The sequence below is a fragment of the Pediculus humanus genome, genomic scaffold (assembly GCF_000006295.1).
Source record: "Pediculus humanus corporis 1103172108279 genomic scaffold, whole genome shotgun sequence".
NCBI classification, from domain to species: domain Eukaryota; kingdom Metazoa; phylum Arthropoda; class Insecta; order Psocodea; family Pediculidae; genus Pediculus; species Pediculus humanus.
In genome coordinates, this window is record NW_002987848.1 from 716,890 (window position 1) to 733,057 (window position 16,168).

The window sequence follows — 16,168 nt, forward strand, 5'->3', positions numbered from 1 at the left end:
AGAAGTGTGAGATTTTTCTTGGAGCGATTCTCGCGTTCTCGGATTCACGGTGGTTTTTTTCTCCGTGGAAGAAGAATTGCTTCTACCCGTACCGTTTGCTCCCACCACGCCCATAGCCATCGGGTAAGGGTCGACCACGGTCGCGGCGTGACCGTTCGGAGCGGATATCGGAGAACTTGCCACAAATGAATATCGTTTATTCGAAATAACAATGCTGCTTTTTTCGCGGTTTCGACTCGACGACCTTGTACTCTTGCTCCGACGCAAAAGTTTCAACATTTGATTTTTGACCGTTGTTGCCAAAGGCATATCCGTCACTTTTCCACCCCGACCATTCGGATTCCGAGGTTCCGAAACGTTGAAAGGATGCGTGGCACGAATGGCCGTCGCGGCTGTTACTTTATTCCCCGTGACACTTGAAACTTCATACATTACTCTCACACACGAAACGATAATATTAATAATAATAACAATAATTGTAATTTTTATTTAAATCTATTGACCGACTGACTGACTATTCCGGCGATTTTCCAATGATGAACGTATTGAAAATTTTTTTAAAAATATCCATGCACTAACTCATTACTTGGAAGTTGAAAGTTTCGAAAAGCTTTAATCAGCTGTGTAAAAAAAAAAATTAAAAAAAAAAAAAAAACTTTCCCACCTAAATTCAACTTCAACACTATACAACAATTCTCAATTATTTAATGCTTACGCTAATTGATGAATCATATTATTCGTACGTCACACGTTTATTACTCACGCCAAATAAAATAAAATTTCCGTCTTACAAAATTTCATAAAAATAATAATAATAATAATAATAATAATAATAATAGTAAAATTAAACGTAAATTTTCTTTTTAAAAAAAAAAAATTTTAATATTCCCTAATTTTTTTAAAAAAAAAAAAATATTACCGAATCCAAACAACAAAAGATAATTTTATTATGAAATATAAATTATATAATGCAAAAATTGTACTGAAATTATTACACGATGAAAATTTTTTTTAAAAAAAAAAACCGAAAAATCTTATCACGTTAATACGACACAAACACATGCTACAAATTAAAACAAAAAACTTGTCCCTGAAAATCCTGAGGGAAAAATTTATACTACGATAAATGAATTAAATATGAATGGATGAGGAGGAGGAAGAAGAAGAAGAAGAAGAAGAAGAACGAAATCGACCGGATGTTAAAATCAATGTATTGAATGCTACCTATTGGCAAAATTTTACGTTAAAAAAATTATGGTAAAAACCACATATACAAGTTTCGCGCTTTTTAAAATCGCGTTTAATTAACGAACGAAGGAGTCCATTTTTTTCTTTTCAAAAAATATCCAACTAATTTAAATACAAAAGAATATCGAAATTCTTACAATGAAATAAAATACACGCACAGAAAAACAAAACAGAAAAAGAAAAATGCGAACGCGATATTTCCAAAAAAAAAAAATAATAATAATAATAATAATAATAATAATAATATTACGATCCGCGGCCGATATGGCCGAAGAGATGACTGAAGCATGAAACCAGTATTCTAGCAATTGGAATGCAGACGACGACGACCACTACCACTTCTCTACCTAACAACAAGGCCTACTAACAAATTCGTTTAACATTCAATTTTATAAGCCTGTATCTCTCTTTTCTTTCTTTTTTTCTTTTTTTTTTTCGTTATACACTCGCAACTCGCTTGTAATAATAGTAATAATAATAATAATAATAATAATAAAAAGTTTCTAAAAAGAAATAGAAAGTCAAAAAGGGAAAGAAACGAGTTAAGAACAAATATCAACAAAAAAAAAAAAAAAAAATTTATTCGTCTTCAGGCATGACGAAGTTTAAGTTAAAAATAATAAATGAATAAAATAATAAAACGAATGATGAGCAATCATTTGGTCATAAAGAACAATAAAAAAAAAAAATTTCAATTACGACAATTTCCCCCCCCCCATCCCCCGTCCCCACGTTTTCCTTCCAGGTTCGAACTCAAAAAAATTTTTTTTTTTTTTTTTTTTAATGCATCGTAAAGTGCAAAAAGTGTCAGGTTTGGGGGGAGGGGGGGGGCAAAATATCATTTACTTTTTAAAAAGAAAAAATAATAATAATATTAACGGAAAATTAAAATATTCGACACAAGTATTGCAAATAAATAAAATATATATATATATATATATATATATATATATATATATATATATATATATAAATGATAACAATTTAAATAATAATAATAATTGCTTTACTTTATTATTAACGCACTAATAATATATATATATATATATATATATATATATATATATATCCAGTACGTACATAAATACAACCTTAAATTAGAACAATTGAAAAAAAGACAAAATGGCGGCACAATTTGTTTTAGCATATACACAAGCACCTACACAATACCACGATTAAAAGAGACTAAATTAAAAAGTACATAATAGTCTTTTAAAGGGCGCCCGTTGCTTACTGATTGCCACTAGGAATAGGATAAAAGTGCAAAAAAAAAAAAAACAAACATGTCCCCATTGTTAGTTTGAACTGTACGCATGTACCTCAATCAGGTACGATAATAAAGTTTTTCAAGCCGAGTAAAAAAAAAAAAAAAAAATACAAATAACCATCTTACTCCAAATTATTAATAGACTATTTAACTAAAAGATGTAATTTGAACTTTTTATATTAGTAATATTAGTTTAATTTTAATATGATGATAATAATAAAAATAATAATGAGCCAAATTTTTAATTGATTTTCGCACGACTATTAATAATCATTCAATTTTTTTTCCATACCTACTAAAATTCATTCATAAAGTTTCAAAACACATACACACACACACAGAGAGATTTAAGCGTATTTTTACAACAATCATTCCGAAGTAAATATAAAAGTATTATTTTTACATTTTAAAAGTTTATTTATTGTTTATTGGGGGGGGGGAGGAAAGGATAATCAACGAAATTTGAAAAGTGACTCTTTTTTTTTTTTTTTCAACTACCAAAGCTACTAAACTAATCGAAACGTGAGTTTTCGCCCCCAAACGAACAGATAAAAAATTATTAAATTTAAAATCCCGTAATCTCTAAAGACAAAGACTTAATTGCCTCTTGGAAAAACATTATTCCATTAACCTCGAACTGATAATAATAATAATAATAATAATAACCGAAACGATCTTTGTTTTATTGTGATTGGATTTTTTTTTCCCTCTCTCTTTCTCTCTCTCCCTCTCTCGAGTTTATTCAAAAGAAATTCGTATTATTATTATTATTATTATTATTAATTTAATCTTTAAAAGATAACTTTTGCGCAGTTATCTTTTATGCGCAAAAACTACATTTTTTTCGAAAAAAATATTAATTTTAATTTGTTAAAATAAATAAATAAATAAAACTGCAAAGTATTACCGCCGCACATATTCTATTCTTGTTCTGTAATTTTATTTTCTGCACTCATTAACGTACCGTTACGTTTGTAAAAAAAAAAAAAAAAAAAAAAAAAACCATTAAATAATACAATTAATTAATTAACATTATTTATTTTCCTCTAATAGACTCCGATAGAAAATAAAAATGAAATAAAATCTTGTTTAAAATTAAAAGCACTCATTGGAAATTTATAAACAAAGATGAAGCAAGTCAACATGATGACAACTCATCGTCTGGGGACAATCAATCAATCAATCAATCGTTCCTCTACTATTATTTACAGTTAGAAATAATTTTAACAATAATAATAATAATAATAATAAATTATTTTTATATGTGGTGAAAACTTTATCGAATCGTATTAAAAGAAAAGCCCATTAAAATAAAAAAATTTTAAACAATTTACAAATTTACACAAACGAGCACACCTTTTTTTTCTCATTATTATTATTATTATTATTAATACTAAAAATGAGTAATTCATCATTGATTTTAAAAAGTACCCAAGTTATTCAAATGTTATGAATCACATCAAAAACAGTACTCATAACCATCATAACAACTTCTCATCCACCACAACAACTTACTATATTTTGAGATTCTCCTTGTATAGACAAACAGCATTCCCACCCCACCCCCCGCCCGGTTGCTTTTTAAAATCGTGAAATTCATATTTTTATGTTTAAAATAATAATAATAATAATGGTAATACATCAAATAAGTCTACCTTATTTTTTTGTTTCGAAAAGATCTTTGTTGAAAATTTTTTTTTTTTTTTTTTTTTTGCAAAAGAAGAACAAATTTGAAAGCCGAAACGTAAAAGTACATGCGTACCTAATAAGTTGAATTTTTTAAATAAATAAACTCCCATCCCGAACCTGAAATCTTTCCGTTTTTTTAAGAATTTAAAAAGTCAAATAATCCTTGAACAAAATTAAAATTATTTTGAACAAATCAAATTTTTTTAAAAAAAAAAAAAAAAAAAAAAAAAAAAAAAAAGACTCCATCATAATGCACTATGGTAACAACAAATTAAAATAGAATACGAAGAGAAGCGGGGGGGGCAGGGGGCGGGGGGCGGGGAGAGGAGCCGTATTGTTTTTAAAAAAAGAAATAAAAGTTTAGTTTTGAATGAAATTTTTCAATGAAAACTCATTAAATTTTACAACGTACAAAATATAAAACTGAATAAATATAATAATAATAATAATAATGCGTTAGCTCGATTAACACGCACATCCTTAAATATAAAAAAAAAAAAAAAATTTGTTTTGTTTAAAAATTAAGTAAATTAAATTTTTTCAAAAATGGTGACTACTACTACTACTCGTACTACGTATAACAAACGAATCAATTAACGAAATACTTAAAAAGACACAAAAGTGCACAAACGATGATAAATTTTCGTGAAAAACAAATTTTCATAAATTTTCCCTTTCCGTGGAAAAAACCAACCAACTATGTAAAATCCGATTTTAATAAAAAAAAAAAAAAAAAAAAAATTATTCAAAGTTCAAGTGTGTGTGTATATACACTATCCATTCATACTCGCAACAACAGAAAAACAAAAAAAAATTTTTTTTTCAATACTCCTATTGAATTTTTTTTTTTTTTTTTGTTTGACATTTGCCTTGAAAATGACGATTAGGCATCAACAACAACAACAACAACAACAAAAATTATTATTTCCATCAGACAAAAAAAATTCGATATTTAAAATTGTTTTTAATGCGGGTTCTTGGTTTATTCATACAACAACAAGGTGTACATTTTACTTTTTTTTTTTCTTTTTTTTTTCAAATGCTAAACAAAAGGTAAATAAAGTTTTTTTTTTGCCAACTTGAACTCAAACATCGTATATACGTAAATTTTCTTTTATAGTTTTTTGTCTTCAAAGTAGTTAAACTAAACTACACAACTATAGCATTACACGGTGTTGTTACTTAACCTTGATTTTTTTTTTTTTTTTTTTGTAAATAATATGTGTTAAAGTGTTTATTTTTTTATTTTGCCGCGACAAATTTTTTATTAAGCAACGAATGATCCTTCGTAAAAAAAAAAAAAAATAAAAATAAAAATAAATAGTTGTGATAACAATCGATCTTGACTTGATTTAAATTTTTGCCAAATTTTAATGTCACAACTTATTCAAACTAACATCCGACAAACATCATGCTCCTTAATGAATAAAAACTAATTAAATGTCATCATTTTCTGTTCGAACAAAACGCAAAAAAAAAAAAAAATACTAATAAAAAATTCAATAATTCAATTCATTCAAATTTGTATGACAATCAAAAAAACAAAATTAGAATAGAAGATTTTCAACATTTCACTTTCATAATTCGATACAAAAAATTACTCATTTCGATAAAGAAAAACCCCCGATGAGAGATTTTGCAAAGTCAAAATCTCTAAATTTTTTCCCAAATTTGAAAATTACAAAGGTATCACTCTCTAAAATTAATTTGGTCCATCACAAAACTTTTATTACTTTCATAATTGTTTTCATATTCAAAACTATAAAAAATATTTTTGTAAAATTCGAATGCGGTTTCACCAATTATTAACAAACATGATTGTTTGTTAAAAATTGATTCGAGCGAGATAAAAATATTTAATTAAGATGTGATCTTGGTAACAACTTAATGACAAGTTTTGATTTTCTATTTTGCCTAAATGACAACCTAAATTTCACTAATTATTATTTAAAAATTTATTCTTACAGTATGAGAAACCTATAATGTTTTTCGAAAACCCTACAAAAAAAATAAATATAGTGGACAGCGATACTAAAACATCTCCTCAAGCAAACATTTTGTTTTTCTTTTACCCAACATCAAAACAAATTTATTGTACATAAAAAATTTGACAAAATTTAAGCTCATAGCATTCATACATTCAATATGATACAAATATTTATTACATGAAATACAAAAAAATTTCGCAGGATAATCTTTTTGACCTTTACATCGTCACCATCCCATTTCAAACGAAAATTGATACATAAATTTGTAAGAGAGCATTAAATACATACATTAAAATATATACACATCCCAATAACATTTCAATAAATTCAAAAAAAAACTCACCTTAGTTGAATTGCTGACGTGATCAGCTGGAAGAGACTCAGGCACTGTTTGCAATGTAGTTCTCATGCTGGCTGACATCCTGTTGTTCCCCGAAAAGTTTTTACAGATTTTCCACAGTTAAAAAGCACCAAATGCCCCACCCACAAATGTGATTCACTAACCAGACATTAATTATTGTCAATCACACATTCAGCCTTTTGAAATCACCTGAAACATGTAATAATAATAATAATAATAAAATATTTATGCGTGTATTTTCAAAATGTTCAAATAGAATATATATATATATTAAAACAAATATATATGTTATCGTTTTACCATTTATTAAATTTATGTAATAAATTAGAATTTGCAAAAAAAAAATAAAAAAAAAAAAAAAAAGGTTTATTTATTAAAAATGGCATTTACAAAATGGATAATTACAAATTATTAACACAATGTCCTCAAAAGCCCTTTAAAAATATTAATTTAACTGTTACAATCCATCTCATTCAAATTATGCATCATGGTTTACATTAATAAGTATTAAAATATATTTAAAAAGAAAATTAATTTAAAAAATGCTTTAAATAAAAAAATTAAAAAAATTATTTTACAAGGCATAAAAGTATTCATAGGTAGGCCATGAAATTGGTTTGGTTTGGTAAACAATATTGCTGTAAAATGCAATTCATAAATTACCATGCTAGTATAAAATTTAAAAAATTAACTTAGGGGATAAAAAACTATAAATTATAACATAATTTTATTGATTTCTGATACAGTTAGGTTTTGTAAGAATGATTACATTGAATTTAATATTAAAATACTAACAGCCAAGTTCATTGTTTATTATACCTTAACATAGTAAATAAATAAAACTGCCAAGTTAAAAATAATTTTAAACTAATAAAAATGAATAATGCATAAATAATAATAATCAAATATAAATGATAAAAAGAAATATAAAAAAAAAAAAAAAAAACTTTAAAGGCTTTCCTTTTAATTTTTTAGTAATTTGTATCTATATATATATATATATAAATTTATACGGTATGCTGCGCCGGCAACAAAGACGCTATGTCTTACTCTGCAGCCTAAAATTTTTATCTCAGAGTTTACCAACGGGAAATTATATAAATAAATCTCTTAAAATTCTAATGTTTATAAATTGAGAGAGAGAGGGAAAAATATAGAAAAATATAATATAACTAAAGCCACAATGAATGGCCTAAATTGACAACGAGTCACGACCTAATAAATCATTATTTAATGTTTTTTTTATAAAAGAAAAAAACATAATTTTGAAAACGAAAAATTTTAATTAACGAAAAATTGTCTAATTCGAAACTAACCCATTGGGAACGCGAATAAATTCTGAAAATCAAACATATATTTTCACTTTTATATCACACATCACAAAAAAAAATTACAACCCAAGATGGCTGAATCAATTGGCAAAATTTTCTACCTTTGCCTAGTTTGCGCAGGTTTCTTTTCTCTATTTTGATTGGTCCTTTTAGCTGATTTACGTCACACCTTACTCCAGTGTTGCCAAACATAACGGTTTCATATACGATTGAGTTTTTTTTTTATACGTTGAAAATTTTAGGTAATTAACACAATGAACGTATTTTTACAAAAAATTAACGAAATGTATTTTCGCGAGAAAAAATGAAAACGTCATTATTACTTTTAGTTAAAAACTATAAGTTGTATTTCTTTAATCAATATTCATAATTTATAATTTATATAAAATATTTTACCTGTGAAAAGGATAAAAATAATAAAATTGATAGAGTAAAATGTCCATCTTTTCCTTTACATCTTCCACTTTTTTAATTTTTTGGTTTGAAAATAATAATAAAATGTTCAAATTAATAATTTTCACAATGTAATTTTATTATCATAAATGCAAATGCAAACAAATTAAAAAAAAAAAAAAAATTGATTTACACACTTTTCACTAATGATTAATTTTTTTTAAATAAATTTATATTAAACTTAATAAAAAAAAAAAAAAAAAAAACTAAAAAATAATAAACAATACATATACATATATATATATTTATTTTTATGTATGAATATAATAAATTTTTTTTTTTTTTTTCACATCATTCTACAATAATCATTACTAAACATAAAAATTTAAAACTATATAACATAAGGAATTAATATTAAATTTCTTTTTTTTTTTCTATTCTTTTGTAACTTATTTAATAATTTGATGATTTTTTTCACTTTTAAAAAAGTTTTTATTTAAAAAAAATGTTTATAATTTTTCTTTTTTTTAATAACAAATTTTACATATAGAAAAGTAATTAAATTAAACATTTGATAATACGATGATTAAGAATTATTATAATAATAAATAAATATTTAAAATTATATTTTATTGTTGTTGTTTCAACGAAAACACTTTGAATCCGAAACGGAAACCGTTTTTTTGTGGGTTTCTCGTTTCAAAAAAAAAAAAAAAAAAAAGCGGAAAATTGTTTTGAAACTTGTTTCAAAAAAAAAAAAAACTTTAATACTTTCAACTTAGACTTTAGAGCGTTCAAATTTTTTTTTTTTAATCTTTTTTTAAATTATTATTTATAAACTTAAAGCGCGCGCAAAATAAAAATAATAGGAAGAATTTTTAATAATTTATCGAAGAATATTTTTTTTTTTCTTCGAATCGCAAAAATCTACATTTTTGACAAGGGAAGGAAGATGATATTCATTCGTCTGGTGTTTTCTTTCATTAACATTGTTCGGTGAAGAATTTTTTTTGTAAATAGAATATAACTATATATGTTTTTTTTTTTTTTTTTAAATTTCAAACATGGAAAAATTTTAAAGCCACTTATCTTAACCGATTTTTTAACGTGTTACAACGTCGTGGTTAATACGTTAAGCGATTCTCATGATTTTGATGCGCTTTCCGCCATATTTAAAAGTGCAGAATCGGAGGAATCAATTTTTTGACGTCATTCTTTCTTGAGACTCGCCAGGCACGTTTTAAGAAGTGAAACCTGAGACTGAAATTAAAAATGAAATGATTGCACAGTGATTGAAAACGTACAGTGCGACACGTTTAAATTAATAATAATAATAATAATAAAAAAAAAAAGTCTCGTTATGGCGGATCGAATGTTTTAAAAGAAATTCGTAGAATGCGTTTCAACATGTTTTACACATAACAATATCAAGCCTATAAATTATTTGTGTCGTCGTTGAGTTTTTTTTAATTTCAAAGTCCACCATGTTGTATATTCTCTTGAAAAACAAAAACCTACATTACTCATTTTTCAACGATTATTTTAATTACCTTGGCGTGTTTTATTTCCAATTCGGCCAATTCGACGAGATTTTTTCTAAAATCTGCAATTCTCCTGTCTTTAAAATTTAATAATTCTTCCTCTGCTTTCTTGTCCATTTGTTGAAAAAGATTACACGCGTTTATTTGTGTTTTTTCAGCCTGATGTAGAGAAAGAAAAAAAAAAAAAAAAAAAAGGAACAAATAAAACATTTTTTTTTGTTTTTGTTGCAACAGTGTTATTGTTATATTTCAATTATTATTTATTTCCTAATGAGCTCACCTCTGAAACTTCAGATGCCTTAAACAGCATTGAACAAAATTATTAAAAAAATACATTATATTAATATAATATAAACACAAAAGTACTAATACCTAATCGAAATAGTCATGAAGTAATTTAAATTTATAATATTTGTCGGAAAAACAAGGTTGGTAAAATTCAAGCGAAGAAATGTTAATATGTTATACAAAACTCATTAAAAATCAATTAGGTAAAAAAAAAAAAAAAAAAAAATGGAGTAATTGTATTTACCGCATGAACATCCTTATTTTTAGTTCTGACTTTTTCTAAATTTCTATTCGCATTCGTGTATTCGGCTAAACATCTTAGCCTTCGATATAAAAGCCTTTTAGCAGCAGACAATTCTCTCATATAAAATCTTAAAGTATCGGATAGTTTTAAATCTTCATCCGATGCAACTCTTGCTTCTAATTTCTGAAAAAAAAAAAAAAAAAAAAAAAAAATTCCTATAATTTATTGATAAAGTTAATTTATCGAAGATAAAAAAAAAAAAATTTAGACTAATTAGTTATTTTGAGTTTCTTAATATCCGTACGAAAAACTTTTTAGGTCATGAAAATCAATCGACTTTTTATCAAATCAATCAAATACTTTTGTCGTAAATAATAAAAGCAAAAATATAAAAAAAAAAATCTTACTCTCGCTTTTTCAAATGTTTCAGTAACTTTGACCAAAAATTTGTCAAGGTCTTTGTGGTCTATCGTAGAAAGCTGTGTGAAACCTGCACTTATGTGCAAGTAACAATCGGCCACATCCTTGTGTTTCCGAGTCATTTTATCAGCCTTCGCTGTCGCATCCTTTAAATGATTGTGATAATCGATTAAGAAATTTTTTTCCTCTTCGAAAAATTCATTTATATCTTTGACTTTTGCAGAGAGTAAATATTCATCAGTTGTCACAGATACAGAGTTCATAAAACTTCCAATTTTTTCAAGTTTGTTCTTCCCTCGAACTAATAAATCTTCATCGTACTCTAGGAAAACTTGGAATGTGTAATCGAATTTGAATACTGGATGTTTTGCAAGCCTTATCAAAAACATTTCATGCACAGCCACTGTTTTTTTGAATGTTGCCAGATATTCACTTAAAAATGAATTTAAAATTAATTATTTGAATAGTATTTTATACGAAACATAATGTCATAATACATCTTACAATACATTCGATAAATTCGCATTTAATTTTAAACTTACGCTTCCAATTCTTGTTTCATTTTTGAAAATTCCTCTTTTGTCATTGTACCTTCTCCTTCTCCAAGTTTCTGAAGTTTTTCTCTTGAAGCATCAAAATCAGGTCTAGGGGGAGCAGGAGGAATCTAATAAAAAAGAAAATTTTCAATCGAGTAAAATTACACGAATCATTTACAAAACACAAAAACTTTAAAATGAATTTCAATATGGCAGAAAACTTAACATGATAATAATTGCAAATGTAGTTAAAACAATTCCTGAAATTTACATATTAAATTCAAATATAGAAAAAGTGTGTTAAAAAAAAAAAAATCTTACAATAAATCCAATGTATTTTGGTTCTTCTTCAAATCTATCGTGCAACCAAACAAATTCTTCATGTTGTCTAACGACAGAAAATTTTATTTCTTCTAAATTAGAAGTGTATTTAGTTGTTTGTACTGTAAATTTGACTTTGTCCTTTTCACTAAGAGCATCTGATATTTCAACTTTTATTTCATTTTGTGGTAAATAGGGTGTAACTTGTTTTAAAGCCTGTAAATTATTTAGAAAGAATTTACTTTGAAATAAAAATAAAAAATTTTATTGTTTTAATTATTTATGATTTGTTGAAATGTTAGTTAAATTTTGAATAAATAAATTTATAAGCTCTAAATATATTTTTAAAATTTGCGTTTTTAAATGATTACCTTTGATTTTGAATCACTTTCATTAAAAATACTTGATACAGCACTTTCATCCAAATCATTCTGAAAATAAAAAGAATTTATTATCCATACCAAAAAAAAAAAATGACCAAGTATTATATTTTACAACAAAAAAAAAAAAATGAATTATCAGTGTTTTGGAAAATAATAAATTAAAAGTTTAAAACATGAACCGAAAAATTTTAAATTTTATTTAAAATTTAATGAAAATTAGCATGCAAATTTTTTTTATTTAAATTTTATTTAAAAGTCATGGTACATGTTTAAACTTAATTTAATCCAATCCGGAACCTGATAAATAAACTAACAATAGAATTCCTTGCTTAAACAATGACCACTAACATCACTAAAACCCAATAATGATAGCAAATTAAATTAAAAATCTATTCATGATTTTCATTTACTTAATTGAACGTGAAGTACATAATAAATTTTAAAAAAAAAAAAAAAAAAACTCACCATCATTTTGAAAAGCCCAAAAAATAAAATTGAATAATAGAGAAAAAAAAAAACCTAAAACAAAAACTGCAGGCTCACACACACGCAAAAAAAAAAAAAAAAAAAATTATTTATACTAAACAACAGAGATAACTATACAGTACGCCCCTCGTAACTCTGTAGGGAAAGATAAACGTCAAACGCGATTGATAAAACCAATGACTAAAGTTTTACATAGAGTTACAAACTTTGATTCTATTGACACGACATTCGTATACATATTTTTAGTATTCAAATATAAAGAGTATCTTCAAAAGAATATTCTCGAAAATTTAACGGTTTTTGAAAATGAATTAATAAAAAAATACCAACAATACAAAACATTTACTCATAAAAATTTTATACTTATAAAAAGAAAATCTTTATTATTGTATAAACTGCTTTTAATAATCTTAAAAAACTTTTTTTTAAAACTGTTAACTATAAAAACTAATGTTAAATTACAAAATAAATATCTAACATGTATAGTTCAGTCAATATTAAAGACAAATAATAATAAAAAATGTATTTTTCAACCAGTTTTAAAGTTATAAAAAAAGAATCTTCAGGAAAAACAAAAAAAAACTTCAAATTTTCAACAATTTTAATATTAATGGGATTATTGTTTTCGGTAAGAAACATAAAAAAACACAATAATTTAACAAGTATATATATATATATATATATATATATTTTATTGACATTATTAACTGGTAATTATAATTGCTTTTCATTATTAATTTATAATACAATAAATATTAGGAATCATTACAAAGCTTTATAAAGTTTTTTAGCAAATTCTGTCAAGATTATAAAAAAAAATTAAGCTACATCATTTCTAAAGAATAATCCTTTTTTTATGTACAACTATAAATAATTTCTTGTAATTCAGGGCAATGATTAATTTAATCAACGATGGTAACATTTTTAAAAAAAAAAAAAAAATAAAAATTGATTTAAACTGTTATTAACCTTCCAGAACAGCAAGAACAATGCTGGAAGGCAACTGAATGATTTTTAACTAAATTTGTTGAACCTATTTCGTTGATTAAAGCTCTTATTTTTCCAGCAGTGTTATTTGAATCCCCATCCGTTGCATTATTTAAAACTGGTACGTCTGGAGAAAATGATGTCGAATCTAAAATAAACAAATAAAAAAACAGAGGACTACTAAAACTAAATTGATACATTGAAAATTGTCAGTGGAATAAAATAGTAAAATTACCATGTTCTGAATTGCCATCATTATTTTTCTCCTTCAACATTTTCTGTACCAGTTCATCTAAGGCGATTAATTTAGATTTTAATTCTTCTTTATCCTTGGATAACTGTAAAAGCTGATTATCTTTTTCTTGAGCTCTCTGTTTTAAAAGCATTCTTTGTTTTTGATATAATGTGACATATTCACCTGATAACAAACACATAAATAATAAGTTATTAAATGTTATTTTATTAAAACAAAAAAAAAAATATCCAATAACTTACCAATAGTTTCTGTTTCGCTTTGAAGCTGTAAAACTAAATGCTCCAATTTTTCTTTTTCTTCGTCTAACACAGCTATCTCGTTCATTGTTCTTCTAACTTTTTCTTCCATTTGTCGTAGCCTTAACTTGGTGTCCTCGTGTTTTTCATTCGCGTCGTCGAATTCGGATTCGAAAATATCGGCGGGATTTTCTTCTAAAACCTCTTCTCCAGATTCATTTTTAATCGTCATAACGTAATTCAATCTTTCTTTCAATTGAATTTTATCATCCTGAAGTTGTCGAATTATATTTCTCAATTCGTTCACTTCGTGACTGTCATTTACGAGAGGTTCTAAATCATCATCTCCTTCATCGGAATGAGATTCGCATTTTTTCGAAACGGAATGAGAATCATTTAAACTGTGATGATGATCGTGATCATGACCGTGACAATGGTCGTCGCCATCTTGGTTTAATTTATTTAAACGGTCTTGTAATTCTTTATTAATATGTTTTTCGTGAGATAACTGGTCCGTTAATTCTAATTTTTCATTATTCTGAAAAAAGAAGGATTTTTATGTGAAAATAAATATTGAAAAACAAAATCCATTATTTTTTTTTTTTTTTTAAATAAATAAAAATAAAACTTACCAATTTAACAAAAACTTCTTCAAATTCCGTTATTTGATTTTTTAATTTTTGATTTTGAGAAACAGCTCTTGCAGCTGCAACTTTATCACTCTCAATGGCAGCCAAAAGTCTTTCATTCGGTTTAGGATTTTCAATTTCTTCACGCAATTTTCTATTTTTCACTTCCATTTCATTCAAATCATTAACGGCTTTTTCTAAATCTGAAGTCTTCTCAACCAGGCTATTTTTTAAATCGGTTATTTCGTTGACCTGAAACACATAATAAAATTTAATTTTTTTTTTTTTTCATGTTATTAAAATACTCGAATAAAAATTATATTTTTTTATTAACCATTTTTTCCACATTTATTTCATACGCGCCATTTTTTTCCATCAAATCGTTTATTTGAGCATGTAAATCCGCCATTTCTGTTTTATAATTTAAAATTAATGCATTATTTTTGTCTTCTCGGTTTTCTTGTAGGTTAGAAACAATGGCGCCATTCATTTGTTTTAATTTTTCATTTTCATTTGTAAGCTCTTGAAGCTGCAAACAACGAAAACAAGATAATTGAATACATAATAATAATAATAATAAAATTACTCGACATTTAAAATTACATAATATGTGATTAAAATTAAATAACCTGTTTGTTTAAGTTGTTTAATTGAGTGTTACATTGCTCGGCATAGGCGGTGAATTTTTGACTAGATTTTTCATTTTCATTTTTCCCATCTCTCACATCTTTTTCCAATTTGTCGATTTCTTGTTTTAAAATGGCATTTTTATTTTCCAAATCTAACACAATCATTTTAAATGTCTGAGCATCGGAAGGCTATAAAAAAATGATTGAATAAAACGTTTCATCGAATAATTATAAAAAATCAATACATTTTTCAAATTATACAAAACTTGCACATACTTACAGGTTGTATTTGATAAAAGGACAATTGACTTTGTAAATTATTCAAATTATATATTAGACTTTGGCATTCGTTATGTTTTTCTTCGTATTTTTTTTTATATTCCGCACACTCCTCTTCTTTATTTTCGTAATCTGTTGATAATGTTATAAGTTTAGATTGGAGTTCCCCCAACATGTTTGCTTTTACTAAATTATCCTGATTTAAATTTTTCACTACATTCTCATAGTCTGATATTTTTTTGTTAAGATTATTAATTACTGTGGTTAAATTAAGTATATGATTATTTAGCCGAATAATTTCATCTGTTAAAAAAATAAAAAACATTATTGCAATCCTATTTATAATAGGAATTATTTTAATTTAAAAAAACTAACCTGATTTTTCTTTTAAAACTTTTTGCATTTCACTTAATTCATTCTGAACATCATTTTTTTCATCGACTAATATTTTAATTGTTTGAGCATAATTTATTAACTCAATTTGCAAGGGTTCATTAATATTGTTAGAAACATCAACAGGATTAATATCTGCTAATTGGGTGGGTTTTTAAAGACGTCGAATGAGTAAGATTATTTGATAATTTTTCTGCATTAATCATTTCATTACAAGTATCAACACTTTTATCATAGTCAGTACATTTTAAAGTATCATTTTT

At 25.4% G+C, this 16,168-nt stretch overlaps 3 protein-coding genes across 3 annotated transcripts in view; all 3 read right to left on the reverse strand.

Annotated features, from left to right (window-relative positions):
* Window positions 1-432, reverse strand: part of Phum_PHUM509250 (uncharacterized protein) — a gene marked incomplete at both ends in the record, with an annotated part of 760 nt that extends 328 nt beyond the window's left edge. The window contains one exon of the mRNA XM_002430993.1: window positions 1-432. This exon is cut by the window's left edge and continues 54 nt beyond it. Within this exon, the coding sequence (XP_002431038.1) occupies window positions 1-432 (432 nt within the window).
* Window positions 433-9,486: 9,054 nt separating this feature from the next.
* Phum_PHUM509260 (Sorting nexin-6, putative) lies at window positions 9,487-12,734 on the reverse strand (the record flags this gene model as incomplete). The annotated part of the gene is made up of 8 exons (XM_002430994.1): window positions 9,487-9,537; window positions 9,828-9,977; window positions 10,351-10,533; window positions 10,758-11,202; window positions 11,313-11,434; window positions 11,628-11,843; window positions 11,999-12,058; window positions 12,657-12,734. 8 exons carry the CDS (start codon window positions 12,732-12,734, stop codon window positions 9,487-9,489), a joined length of 1,305 nt encoding a protein of 434 aa, XP_002431039.1.
* A 715-nt stretch (window positions 12,735-13,449) lies between these two features.
* Phum_PHUM509270 (DNA double-strand break repair Rad50 ATPase, putative) overlaps window positions 13,450-16,168 on the reverse strand; it is a gene marked incomplete at both ends in the record, with an annotated part of 3,596 nt that continues 877 nt past the window's right edge. The window contains 8 exons of the mRNA XM_002430995.1: window positions 13,450-13,631; window positions 13,734-13,901; window positions 13,979-14,513; window positions 14,608-14,856; window positions 14,951-15,133; window positions 15,234-15,422; window positions 15,514-15,815; window positions 15,888-16,040. Of these exons, the coding sequence (XP_002431040.1) occupies window positions 13,450-13,631; window positions 13,734-13,901; window positions 13,979-14,513; window positions 14,608-14,856; window positions 14,951-15,133; window positions 15,234-15,422; window positions 15,514-15,815; window positions 15,888-16,040 (1,961 nt within the window). The remainder of the gene's footprint in view (window positions 13,632-13,733; window positions 13,902-13,978; window positions 14,514-14,607; window positions 14,857-14,950; window positions 15,134-15,233; window positions 15,423-15,513; window positions 15,816-15,887; window positions 16,041-16,168) is intronic.